At 38.3% G+C, this 14,285-nt stretch overlaps 1 protein-coding gene across 2 annotated transcripts in view; it reads right to left on the reverse strand.

Annotated features, from left to right (window-relative positions):
* TEX11 (testis expressed 11) overlaps positions 1-14,285 on the reverse strand; it is a 314,592-nt gene that overhangs the window by 157,813 nt on the left and 142,494 nt on the right. For both annotated transcript variants that reach the window (XM_032331343.1, XM_032331342.1), the window contains exons 14-15: positions 4,850-5,001; positions 1,137-1,222 (exon numbers count right to left, since the gene is read on the reverse strand). In XM_032331343.1, coding sequence (XP_032187234.1) covers positions 1,137-1,222; positions 4,850-5,001 — 238 coding nt within the window. The remainder of the gene's footprint in view (positions 1-1,136; positions 1,223-4,849; positions 5,002-14,285) is intronic.

A 14,285-nucleotide genomic window follows, 5' to 3' on the forward strand; every position in this document is an offset into this window, starting at 1 on the left:
ATGAGAGTTTTCCTGCTCCATTCTTTACATTTGACTTTATTTTGTAAATATTAATCTATATTACTATGGAGTCTTCACAGTTGTCAATTTAAGGAATGTTTAACATTCAATTAAGTTAATATACAATTATTTTCTTAATGCTGGATATTTCATTGATTTTGAGGTTTATGTCTTCTGCCCATTTTTTAACTGGACTATTTTGGGGGAGGGTGTTGAGTTGTATCAGTTCTTCATGTATTTTAGATACTAACCGTTTATTGGATCTGCCATTTGCAAACATCTCCTGTTCAGTTGGTTGTCTTTTAGTTTTGTGGACTATTTCCTTTGCTGCGCAGAAACTTTTTATTTTGATGCACTCTCAATAGTTTATTTTTGCTTTTGTTTCCCTTGCCTCAAGAGACATGTCTAGAAAAATGCTGCTAGAGCCGATGTCTGAGAAATTATTGCCTGTGCTCTTAACTATACTGTTTTTTTTTTCTTTCTTTCTTTCTTTCTTTTTTTAGGTAAGCTCTACACCCAAAATGGGGCTTGAACTCATGATCCCAAGATCAAGAGTCACATGCTCTACCAATTGAGCCAGCCAGATGCCCCTATTCTTTACTTTCTAAAACAACAACAACAAAAACCTCACCTTTAGTTTCCATTTTTCCCACAGTAAACTTTGATTGTTTTGTAAAGAGAAAAAATATTACCACTTTTTGGCACTTTTAATGGCACAACTTTTTAAAGAGCAGTTTTAGGTTCACAACAAAACTGCGGAGAATGTACAGAGATTGGCTATATGCGTCCTGCCCTCACACGAGTCCCACTTTATCAACATCCTCTACCAAAGTAGCACATTTACTACAACTGATGAACTTACATGGACATGCACTAATCGCCCAAAGTCCAGAGTTTACATTAGGGTTCACTCCTGGTGTAGTGTATTCTATGGGCTTACACAAATGTATAATGATAAGTATCTATCACCACAATATCAAAGTCTTTTCAATGCCTATGAATATTTAATATATAAATGGTACATAAACAGACAGATTATTAAAATATTTGATACTTTATGATTATTATAGTGAACACATATATTTGTTAGGGTAGAGAAAGAATATAAAGACTGAAAAAATAGATTCTTCCCAAACCTCAAAACTTCTGGCAGCTTTTCTCCACAGAATGTTGTGTAAACAGCCCACTAAATCTGTTGTCAATTCTCTTCCTGTTTGGTGACCTGAAAATAAAAACCAAAGTTCTAAAACCAAAAATCAAGATCTATTACATTAAATAAGAACACTAACTATATTCAGAACCTATACTCTTTAAGTAATGGCTATAAACACAATCACATTCTGACAGGTTTTCATCATCAATTTTAGGTTTACTAGCAAAACTAATTATATAATACAATCAGAGTTTGCTAGAATCACAGTAATTCGCCTATCAATTTGTGATAGTTTCCCAGCTTAGTCTCCTTTTAACGTATTTTCCATGTTCCAAATTTGATCATCACCTGGTACTTTAATGTTATTCTGAATGAACAGATAGCAATGCTAAAAATCGTTAATAAGAAGTGTTTATATTATGTACTAACAAGATCAGACCAAGTTCACAAGAAAGGCCAATTATACCTTAAAGCCTTTGTAAAATACTTTAAGACCATGTTTACACATTAACTTTATTACTTTAAATTGTAACTCATGTCTGATTGTTTCTGGTCTAGACACTTACAGGGTTCAAATACATTAGCACACATTAAGATAAAGTTTAAACTATAATAGAATTCTATATCCACTTCTCTTCTACCCTTTGGCACTATTGATTTCCACAAAAGTCTTGATAAGAACACTAAGAGTCTCTGACCTCCCAGCACAGTCAAGAGACATAATTTGTTCCATGGCTTAGATAAAACTACTCACATCAGAGTCAAATGCTATTCAATGTACCTACTTAAAATATTACATGACTTTGAGAGTATAAGTTCATAATTCAATATCACAGTGAAACTGACTAACTATAATCTTGGGAAAATTAGTCATTCTGGATAAACACATTTTCTAGTTAGCTGACAGTTAACTTTCATTAAAAATAAAACATTTTTTATTTTGAAAACTCTAAATTATTTCATTAAAGTTCTTAATTTTTCTAAAAATTATGTTTTATAAATTAGGTTTTTCTTTTCTTAAAGATTTATTTATGTTAATGAGAGCAATAGAGCATGAGCAAGGGGAGGTGCAAAGGGAGAGGGACAGAAAGAGAAGCAGACTCCCCATTGAGCATGCAACCTGACATGGGGGGCTTGATCTCACACCCTGAGATCATGAACTGAGCCGAAATCAACAGTCAGATGCTTAACCGACTAAGCCACCCAAGTGCCCCTAAATTATGTTTTTCCAAACATACTTTCTGGTTTTCTGAAGCACAATTTAATCTTTGCTTTCCCATTCAAGGTAATAACACTAACAACTCGTGTATTTTATTGTACTATTATACCTCAGTGATGACTTTGGGAACAATTATATAGTACAAACTATTGTATCTTTAAAAATATTTGAAACTGGGGGCACCTGGGTGGCTCAGTGGGTTAAGCCGCTGCCTTCAGCTCAGGTCATGATCTCAGGGTCCTGGGATCGAGTCCCGCATCGGGCTCTCTGCTCAGCAGGGAGCCTGCTTCCCTCTCTCTCTGCCTGCCTCTCCATCTACTTGTGATTTCTCTCTGTCAAATAAATAAATAAAATCTTTTTTAAAAAAAAAAAAAAAAAAAAAATATTTGAAACTGTTTCATAAAATTTGTAGAGTTTTCTCCTCCCTTGTGGCCAGATTATCTATGTATTTCCATACAGAACTTTTCTCTCTTTGTAATATGCTACCATTAAAATGCTAAGAGGTGGAAAACCAGATAATCAAACTTATTCAAAATTGGGTCTAAAAATAACTGGATTCCTAGCGAGGGTCTTTAGGGAGCACATTATCAATAAAATATGGCTCACAGAATTTAGAGTTCAAAGGCTCTTCGAGATTATCTACTCAAAAGATTTCCACTTAAAAAAATCAATCACAGGGCAGCCGGGTGGCTCAGTGGGTTAAGCCTCTGCCTTCGGCTCAAGTCATGATCTCATGTTTCTGAAATCAAGCCCTGCATTGGGCTCTCTGCTCAGCAGGGAGCCTGCTTCCCCCCAACCCTGCCTGCCTCTCTGCCTACTTGTGATCTCTCTGTCAAATAAATAAAATCTTTAAAAAAATCTCTCTGATTTTTATAAAACCATTATACATATTTGGAAAAATTCAAAAAATCTGGTAAAATAAAAGACAGCAGGGGAGCCTGAGTAGCTCAATCAGCTGAACATCCGACTTTGATTTTGCCTATGGTCATGTTCTCAAGGTCATGAGATCAAGCCCCATATCAGGCCATGCTCAGCATGGAGTCTGCTTATCTCTCTCCCTGTTCCTCCTGCCCCTCTCTCGCGCTCTCTCTCCCGAAAAGTAAATATACAAAATCTTTTTTAAAAAATAAAAGAGGGGCGCGTGGGTGGCTCAGTGGGTTAAAGCCTCTGCCTTCGGCTCAGGTCATGATCTCAGGGTCCTGGGATTGAGCCCCACATCGGGCTCTCTGCTCAGCAGGGAGCCAGTTTCCCTTCCTCTCTCTCTGCCTGCCTTTCTGCCTACTTGTGATCTCTGTCTGTCAGATAAATAAATTTTAAAAATCTTAAATAAAACAAAAAGAAAGATTTTTCTTTTAAGTGACTTTTTGTCATCATTCAGAATAAATCCCAGTATTAACATTTAGTAACTATCACTCCTGTTCTATCTCTGTATATGTGTACAATTAGAAGGATGTATTGGGGTGAGAATTTTCCAAGAAAGGGATCATACTATGTTCTTCAGGGTATAGAGTTCTACAGAGAGGTAGAGGTTAAGGGAATGCTGAAATTTGGTTCTACATCTCTGCTTTAACAGAGAAATTATATTTTATTTGGGACAGGGTTCATGTAAGATTGCATGACAAGGGGCGCCTGGGTGGCTCAGTGGGTTAAGCCGCTGCCTTCGGCTCAGGTCATGATCTCAGGGTCCTGGGATCGAGTCCTGCATCGGGCTCTCTGCTCAGCGGGGAGCCTGCTTCCTCCTCTCTCTCTCTCTGCCTGCCTATCTGCCTACTTGTGATCTCTCTCTGTCTAATAAATAAATAAAATCTTTAAAAAAAAAAGATTGCATGACAAAAAAGATGCTGGGGCTAAAAAGGAAGTTAAAAACTAGGAATCTATTTCACAACCTCTGTTTCATAGTTAGAAAGAAGATCCAGAGATGTTATTAACTTGCCAGAAGGCACACAACTTACTTGAGATCACACTGAAATCATGAAATTAGGCCTCTAACCTCACAATTCTTCACTATACAAGAGCTTCAAGCTCAGAGGTTTTCTGTTTTTGTTGATGTTTTGCTATTTTTGCTGTTTCTCATTCTAGCCTGTGGAATCTGAATCAATGAGGTGTTATAGTTAATGGTTATTAGGAAAAAAAAAAGCAGGCAAGGAAAAGGGATCCACTGACCTCTAAGAATTTTGCCACTGTTCTGACATCTAAGAATTACACGCATATTAACACCTTTCTAAAACCTGCAGAAGGGATGCCTGGTTGGCTCAGTCAGTTAAGTGTCTGTCTTTGGCTCAGGTCATGATCTTAGGGTCCTGGGATGGAATCCCACTTTGGGCTCCCTGCTCAGTGGGGAGCTTCCTTCACCCTTTGCCTGCGGCTCCCCCTGCTAGTGTACTCTTCTTTCTTCCTCTCTTTGACAACTAAATAAAATCTTTTTTAAAATAGTAAAAAAAAAAAAAAAGAATGAAACCTGCAGAAATCCTACTGACCTAAAATGATTTCTTCAATCTTCTCCTTGGCAAGCAGTTCTTCCTTTCTTTGTAAAAGCATGTCAATGTGGAGCAGTAGAGCTTTTCCAATATTTTCTGATGACTTAAAATGTTCACAGATAATCTTCATGAAATAGAACCCAACAGCCTCTCTGTTCAATGAGACACAATTTTAAATGGCATGAATAGAATAACTTGTTTTTTATCAATGGGACTAAAGTTTATTTAAGAATAAGCAAAACATGCAAGATAAAACTGTATCTGAGCTTAGGTAGTATCACCAAATGTCCAAATAAGCCTATTTGTTAACAATGATTTAATTCAATTTCAATTCAATTCATAAACATTTTCTTATCATGAACATCTTTAGTCAGATAATCATCTCTATCCTAATATCTAATTTATCCTTTCGCTTCTAGAACTGATGCCAATTTATAAAAATTGGAACATGAGATCCAGTAAAGACACATGAACTGACATAAGAAATTTACTAGTCCCTTGTGATGACGACTTTTAGGATCTATTCTCTTAGTAACTTTCAAATATACCATAGAGTAGTGTTACCTATAGTCATGTGTATATTACATCCCCAGTATTTATCTTCAAATTGAAGGTCTGTACCTCTTGACCACCTTAAGCCATTATGATAGACACCTTAAACTTATACAGTGCTGAATGACAATTATATCTCAACAAAACTGAAAGAGAAAAAAGAAACTTACAGTTCCATCTGCCAAAAACTCCTTTTAAAAAATTTATTTATGCTTGATTACACAAACAGTACACCAGTATATTCTGAATATTTAAAAATGCAAATAGTTCATGGACTGGAAGACTTAATATTGTTATGATGCCAATACTACCAAAGCAATCCCGAGATTAAATGTAAACTTTATGAAAATCTCAGTGACATTTTGGCAGAAATGGAAAACTCTGCCCTAAGGTTCATATGGAATCACAAGGGACTCCAAACAAAGCTGAAAGACTACCAATTCCTGTTTTCAAAATTTACTACAAAGGTAATCAAAACAGTGTCGTATTGGCATAAAGACAGATATATATACCAATGGAATAAAACAGAGTTCAGAAATAAAATCAAATATATAATAAAATGATTTTCAACAAGGATGTCAAGACCATTCAGTATGGAAAGCACAGTCTATTCAACAAATGGTGTTGGGACAAATGGATATCCATATGCAAAAGAATGAAATTGGACATTTATATTTACCATATACAAAAATGAACTGAAAATGGATTAAATGACCTAAACAGAAGAACTAAAGTATAAAATTTTTAGAAGAAAACATAGGGGAGGGAGGCCTGGGTGGCTCGGTCAGTTAAACGTCTGCCTTTGGCTCGGGTCATGATCCCTGAGTCCTGGGATCAAGTCTCACACCAGGCTCCTTACTCAGTTGGGAGCCTGTTTCTCCCTCTGCCTGCTTTTCCCCCTGCCTGTGCTCTCTCTCCCTCTCTCTCTGACAAATAAATAAAATCATAAAAAAAGAAAACATAGGGGGAAATCTTTATAACACTAGATTTGGTAATAATTTCTTAGATAGGATACCAAGATCAGAGGTAACAAAAACAAAAATAGATAAACTGGACTACATTGAATTTAAAAACTTTTGTGTATTAAAGGATACAATAGAGTGAAATTGGCTATCTATGGAATAATATGGAGAAAATATCTGCAAATCATATCTGATACAGGTTTAATACCCAGAATATATAAAGAGCTCCTAAAACTCAACAACAAAAAGCAAACAACCTGATTTAAAAACTGGCAAATAACTTGAACAGATATTTCTCCAAAAAAGACACAAATAATAATAGCTTTTATAAAAAGATAATCAACTTCACAAATCATTAAGGAAATGCAAATCAAAACCACAATGAAATACCACCTTACACCCATTAGGATAGTTACTATCAAAATAAACAAACAAAACGAGTATTGGCAAGGATGTGAAAAAATTGGAAACCCTGTGCACTGTTGGTGGATAATGTAAAATGATATAGCCATTATGGAAAACAATACAGCAATTTCTTTAAAAAATTAGAAACAGGGCGCCTGGGTGGCTCAGTGGGTTAAGCCGCTGCCTTCGGCTCAGGTCATGATCTCAGGGTCCTGGGATCAAGTCCCACATCGGGCTCTCTGCTCAGCAGGGAGCCTGCTTCCTCCTCTCTCTCTCTGCCTACTTGTGATCTCTCTCTCTGTCGAATAAATAAATAAAATCTTTTAAAAAAAAATTAGAAACAGTGGGCACCTGAGTGACTCAGTTGGTTAAGCCTCTGCTTTCAGCTCAGGTCACGATCCCCCATATTGGGCTCCAAGCTTCGTGGGGAGTTTGCTTATCCCTCTGACCCTCTCCCCTCTCATGTTCTCCCTCTCTCTCTCAAATAAAAAAATAAAATCTTTTTAAAAAGTTAGAAACAGGGGTGCCTGGGTGGCTCAGTGGGTTAAAGCCTCTGCCTTCAGCTCAGGTCACAGTCCCAGAGTCCTGGGATGGAGCCCCATGTTGGGCTCTCTGCTCAGCGGGGAGCCTGCTTCCTTCTCTCTGCCTGCCTCTCTGCCTACCTGTCATCTTTGTCAAATAAATAAATAAATAAATAAATAAAATCTTTAAAAAAAAGAGTTAGAAACAGAATTACCATACGATCCAGTAATTCTATTTCTGAGTATAAACCCAAAATAACTGAAACAGGGTCTCAAAGAAATATTTGTAAGACTTTTAAAAATTTATTTATTTGACAGAGAGAGACGCATCAAAAGAGGTAACACAAGCAGGGGGAGTGCGAGAGGGAGTAGGTTTCCTGCTGAGCAGGGAGCCCAATGCAGGGCTTGATCCCAGGACCCCGGAATCATGACCTGAGCCAAAGACAGAGGCTTAACGACTGAGCCACCCAGGTGCCCCTCAAAGAAATATTTGTACACCCATGTCCACAGCATTATTCACAATAGCCAAAAGGTGGAAGTAGCCTAAGTCTCCATCAATGGATGAATGAATAAATGAAATGCAGTATATACATACAATGGAATATTATCCAGCTTTTAAAAGGGAGGAATTTCTGACACATGCTACAAAATGGCTGAACTTTGAGAACATAATCCTAAGTGAAATACACCAGTCAGAAAAAGACAAAAACTGTATAATTTCACTAATATGGGGTACCTATACCAGTCACTCATAGAGACAGAAAGTAGATTAGTGTATGCAAGAGAGACTGGGGGGAAGGGGAACTCAGGAGTTATTGTTCAGTGGGCACAGAGATTCAGTTTTGTGTGGGAGGCTGCAATAAGGCTTGAGACGAGGACCAAACCAGGCCCTGATTTGTACCTCCTTTAAAGTCCGAATAACCTAACAAAAGGTTTAGGATGGGAAAAGTTGAGTAGCACTGAAAGGGTCTGTGCTATGTGTTGTGCACTCGCTACGTGACTTCCCACACGCTTGCTAAACAACTGAGAACAATTCGGTTGGGGTCATAAGTTCATGGCTGGTCCTTGCTGCCCTAGTACAGCCCATAAATTACTTTCAGGTTTGCTGTATCAATACAGAACAAGTGTACTGGCATCAGCCATTTGGCGTCACGAGGTCTGCTTATAGTTAAATGTGAAACTTATTATGGGAACTCATGGTTGTTTAACTAGACACAGATGTTGTTTAACTAGACACAGATGTATTGCTTCTCCTATTATCACTATATATATGGCCTTAATGCTTTGAATAAACTTAGCACTGTTGGACATCCTCTTCAGTGCTCCTCCTGCCCCCATCTCTCTGCTTCTCGAGATCATTTCTTCATCCTCTTACCCTCACGTTCCTGGTCGATTTGTCACGCCAGGCACGACAAGTGGCACCCAAACAGGTACCTGAGAACATTTCAAGGGAGTGCACATACAGGCAAGTAGCTGCTGACAGTCAGGTAAGAGGAGCCCAGGTTGACGGGTGAAAGCTGGAGTAAAATAACATGGGGTATTCTCAATCCTTCGAACAGGATCTTTTTGTTACTGCACTGCAGGCCCTTTTAAAACAGAAAGGGCCAAAAGTCTCTAAGAAGGCTTTACACCAATTTTTTGGCATGGTTTCTGATCTCTGCCCCTGGTTTCCCAAAGAAGGAACAGTAAATCTGCAAGCCTGGCAGAGAGTGGGGCAGGAGATTAAAAATGAATTAAAAATTAGGGGGTCAGGGGCGCCTGGGTGGCTCAGTGGGTTAAAGCCTCTGCCTTCTGCTCAGGTCATGATCCCAGAGTCCTGGGATCGAGCTCCGCATCGGGCTCTCAGCTCAGCAGGGAGCCTGCTTCCTCCTCTCTGTCTGCCTCTCTGCCTACTTGTGATCTCTGACAAATAAATAAATAAATAAAATATTTTTAAAAAAATAAAAAAAAATTAGGGGGTCATATGCTTGCTCTGAAGGAACAATGAAAATTTGGGAGGATATTCAGGAGGCTTTAGATCCACAACACTCTATAGATTTAATACCTATAGCCTCTCAGGATTCCCCCTGTGATTTGGTAGTAGATGAGCAAGAGGATGTGTATGAGCACTGTTGGACATCCTCCTCAGTGCTCCTCATGCCCCCATCTCTCTGCTTCTTGAGTTCTCTTCTTCAACCTCTTACCCTCATGTTCCGGGTTGATTTGTTATACCAGCCGCGACAAGAGTTTTGCAAAATGAAAAGAGGGCCTTGGAGACTGGCTGCACAACAATGTGAATGTGCTTAATACTAGTGAACTAGACACCTAAAAATAGTTAAGATGATAAATTTTATGTTATGTGCATTTTATCAGAATTTTAAACTTTTAACTAGTTTTTAAATTAAAAAATGCAAATAGTAAAAACAAAGCTTACATTTCCGAGGACCCCTACCCTGTCCCAGTCCCTTTCTTGGAAGGATACACTTCTAAGATTAGTAACTATCCTTTTCATTCCTTTCCTGGTACACTTATATACATGTCTGTACTTACAGAAACATAGTTTTTAAAATAGGTAAGTGACATGTTCTGCAAACGTTGCTTCTTTTTCTCTCAATACCATGTCTTAGAGTTCATTACATATAGGTTTACTTTATCTTTTTTAATTCCCACATAGTATTTTATTGTATAGAGATACCTTACTTTTCTTATCTATTCTTCTGTGATGATACTCAAGATGCTTTCAATGTTTCACTATTAGAAGCAATGTTCTGGCAAATATCCTTGTAAACATGTGACGTACCCCCTATAAATACCAAGGAGTAAAACTGCTAGATATGAATAACTTTAAATGTTGATCCTGTCAATTTGTCCTCCAAAAGAGTGGGTGCTGGAGAAGCAGTCAGCCTGGAAATGTCAGTAGGTGCCTACAAAAATTTCAATTCCACCAGCATCACCTACTATAATGAAACTTTAGTTTTTGCCAATTTGATACTCTGCCAACCCATCTTGAATCAGAAGACTTTGTCTCAAGTTCTGCTTGATTTTTAAACTTTTACTATCCCTTTTCTCCTGGTATTCTCCTTCACACCTAAAAAGAAAGAGGAAAAAGAAAAAAACTCCTATCCAAATACCAGAAGACAACTATATAAATCATTTAACACAGATTTCTTTTTTACACAGAAATCCATATGAAAGGAAACTGCAGCTCTCCACTTTGGACATTCCTGTCATTCATTCTGGAGAAAAATACCTTTAAAACTGTAAAAATCATTGTTCCCAATAAAAGCTCAAATTTTCTTCAAACATTTCAGATGTGGAATATTTAATGGCATGATATAAGATACTGTTCTTAGAAAAGAGGGAATATTTCCTTCTTAAACTAACATAAGGAGAGTTATGAAAGGGGGGGCACCTGAGTGGCTCAGTTGGTTAAGTGTCTGCCTTCGACTCAGATCATGATCCCAGGGTCCTGCCATCAAGCCCCACATCAGGCTTGAGCCTGCTTCTCCCTCTCCCCCTCCCCTGCTTGTGCTCTCTCTCTCTAATAAATAAATAAATAATTTTTAAAAGTAATGAAAGTTAACAAATACTGGGTATAGGTTCTATGCTAAGTAGTGTGCTAAGCACCTTACACTATCTTATTAAGTTTTTATATGAACAGTATAAAGTGTGTCGTGTCATACTCATTTCTCAGTTGAGGCTTAGAAAGGCCATAAAACACATAAAAGAGAAAAAAAATAGCATTCAAGATTTGAATCCAAGTCTGTTTATCCCAAGTTTTTCCCATTGTATCCTATTGACTTCCTGTGAAAGTAATATTCAGGATAATGGTAACAATGGTCATAGATGTAATTCAAAGGAAAATGATTTAACTCCCCTATTAAGTGTTTTCATTAATTCAAGTTAACTACAAATCATTTTAATTGATTCCTCTTCCTCCCATAAGAGTTCTGTACAAATGCTAAAGATGTGGTCAAAATAAATACTGACAATTAGGATCTAATAAAGTCATATGAACTGCTGCCAGGAATATGCCACCATCTACAAATTTTCCATCTGCAGAGAGTGATGTAGACAGGATGGCTCAGGCCATCCACATTTCTTTAAGCCCTTTTACTCACCCAACCAGGCCACTCAGCGCTTTCACATCTCAGTATAGGTAGGCTCTGTCCCTGGCTCCCTCTGTTGCCTCTACCAGTTCCACACTTTCAGTGACTTTCCCTTCTCTCTGCAGACCCATCCCCTATCCACAGGCCTCACCTCCTACTGTGAGCTCTCAGGAATCTGTTACTTAGGCATGATGTCCTCTCTACCTTTTTCCCCAGAGCCCTCAACCCTGAGGGGTCTAAAGGAAAGGAACAGGCCCCTCAACAACCCCTCCAGAAAGCCAATGGCCTTTTACATTCTTTGTTTCTTTCAGACTACGTGACTAAAGCATTAGCTGTAAAGCAAAAAGAGTATTTTATCAATATATAATTGAAAGATGAAACAACTGCTAGAGGAAAAAGATACGATGAAGGATAAGAATACTAAAATTATATTAGAATAAAAGAAAAAAACTGCAAAACAAGATTTTTGAGGCTGAAAATAGCAATTCAGGTAATGGAATAAAAATGTAGATAAACACATATAGAATTTTGAAACAGGCATATTAACAAGGGTTTAGAAATGCTGATTTACAGAAATTATAACCATTATAATATATAGACATCAGTTATACCTTTATGTTTTGGTAAGAATATATACCTCAGTAAATGACTCAGGGTACAGCAAAGAGTACACATAGCAAGGCTGAGATTGCCTATACTTGGAAAGGCCTTCTTGTGCACAAGAAACAACAGGTGTTAGTGAGGATATGAAGAGAGGGGAATCCTCTTACACTGTTGGTGGGAATGCAAACTGGTGCAGCCACTCTCGAAAACAGTATGGAGGTTCTTCTAAAGTTAAAAACAGAACTACCCTATGATCCAGCAATTGCACTACTAGGTATTTCCCAAAGAGTACAAAAATATGAATTCAAAGGGATACATGCACCTCAAAGTTTATAGCAGCATTATCTACAATAGTCAAATTATGGAAACTGCCCAAGTGTCCATCAACTGATGAATGGATAAAGAAGAGGCTACACACACGCCCCCCCCCAGAATATTACTCAGCCATCAAAAAGAATGAAATCTTGCCATTTACAATGTTGTTGATGGAGCTATGAAGTATTATACTAAGTGGAATAAGTTACAGAAAGACAAATACAGTGTGATTTCACTCACATGTGTAATTTAAGAAATAAAATGAGCATGGGGGAATGGGAGAGAGAGGTAAACCAAGAAACGGACTCTCTATAGAGAACAAACTAATCATTAGCAGAGGGGAGGTAGGTGGGATGGGTGAAATAGGTGATGGGGATTGGAGCACCTTGGAGCACCAGGTGTTATATGGAAGTACTGAAACACCAAATTGTATACCTAAAACTAATATTACACTGAATGTTAACTGGAATTTAAATAAAAGCTTAAAAAAAAAAAGAAAGGCCTGCTTGCAAAGCTGGCCTTTGGCTGACATCTGGTCACTTGGCTGGTAAACAGTTCCCTACACTGATATAAAACATTCCACTAATAATAAGGGTGGCTCACTATGTCTAGACTGCACAAACAAAATGGTATCTGGAATGCTGGTATGTGCTAGGGAGGGGTACCTACGTGAGCATCCCCATTTAAAGCCTTAGGGACTTAGTCTCTAATGAGCTCCCTGATAAACAACGGTTCACACATGTTGTTACTGCCAGAGGAATTAAGCATGTCCTGTGCAACTCTAATGGGAAGGAACTCTTGGAAGCTTATTCCTGGTGTTCTTCCTTCAGACTTTGGTCCTAGTGCCTTTTATGAAAAAAAGATTTATTTGACAAAGAGAGGGTGCACAAGCAGGGGGAGTGGGAGAGGGAGAAGCAGCCTCCCTATTGAGCAAGGAACCTGATGTGGGGCTTGATCCCAGGACCCTAGAATCATGACCTGAGCTGAAGGCCAGGTGCCCCAACTTTTCTTCTTTTCTAATGTAAGCTTTTAATGATAAGAAGAAGAAAAAAACTTCCCTCTCAGTGCTGTTATATCTGCATCCCACAAATTTTGATAAATTGTTTTCAGTTTAACTCAATGATCTTTCTGATATTGATTTGTATTTGATCTGTATTACCAGAGAAAACACTCTGTTTTTACTTCTTTTAAGTTTCTTAAGGTTTTGGGGGGAGTTTTGGCCCAGAATATGGTCTATTTCAGCATATATTCTGTGGACACCTGGAAAGACTGTGTATTCTGCTGCTGTTTGATGAAGTCTACTGTAAAGGTCAGAGTCTGAGAGTTGATGAGTATGTATCTTAACTGTTTTTTTCCTATTTCTATGAATTTTTGAAAGAGAATGTTGAAGTCTCCTACTCTAATTGTGGACTTCCTTATTTCTTCTTTTAGTTCTGTTATGTCTTGCTATGTGTGTGTGTACAGGTTTCTATCTTCTTTTCTTATTAGTAACAATCATGGCTAAGATTTCTTACAATAAAAGGCTACAAAGTAAATTAATAAAAGTAAAAATAAAAGGCACTAGGACCAGGGGTGCCTGTGTGGCTCAGTCAGTTAACCATCTGCTTTCAGCTCAAGTCATGATCCCAGGGTCCTGGGATCAAGCCCCACGTCAGGTTCCCTGCTCAGCATAGAGTCTTCTTGAGATTCTCTCCCTCTCGCTCCCTCCTCTGACCCTCCTCCTGCTCATGTGCATGCTCTCTTTTTCGCTCTCTAAAATAAATAAATAAAATCTTTTTTAAAAGAGCAGAAACCGGGATGCCTGGGTGGCTCAGTCAGCTAAGTGCTGCCTTCAGCTCAGGTCATGATCCCAGGGTCCTAGGATCACGTCCCATATCAGGGTCCTTGCTCAGCAGGGAGCCTGCTTCTCTCTCTGCCTCTGCCTGCCACTCTGCCTGCTTGTGCACACGCACGCTCTCATGTGCATGCATGCTCCCTGACAAATAAATAA

This window comes from Mustela erminea, chromosome X, assembly GCF_009829155.1.
Source record: "Mustela erminea isolate mMusErm1 chromosome X, mMusErm1.Pri, whole genome shotgun sequence".
Taxonomy (NCBI): domain Eukaryota; kingdom Metazoa; phylum Chordata; class Mammalia; order Carnivora; family Mustelidae; genus Mustela; species Mustela erminea.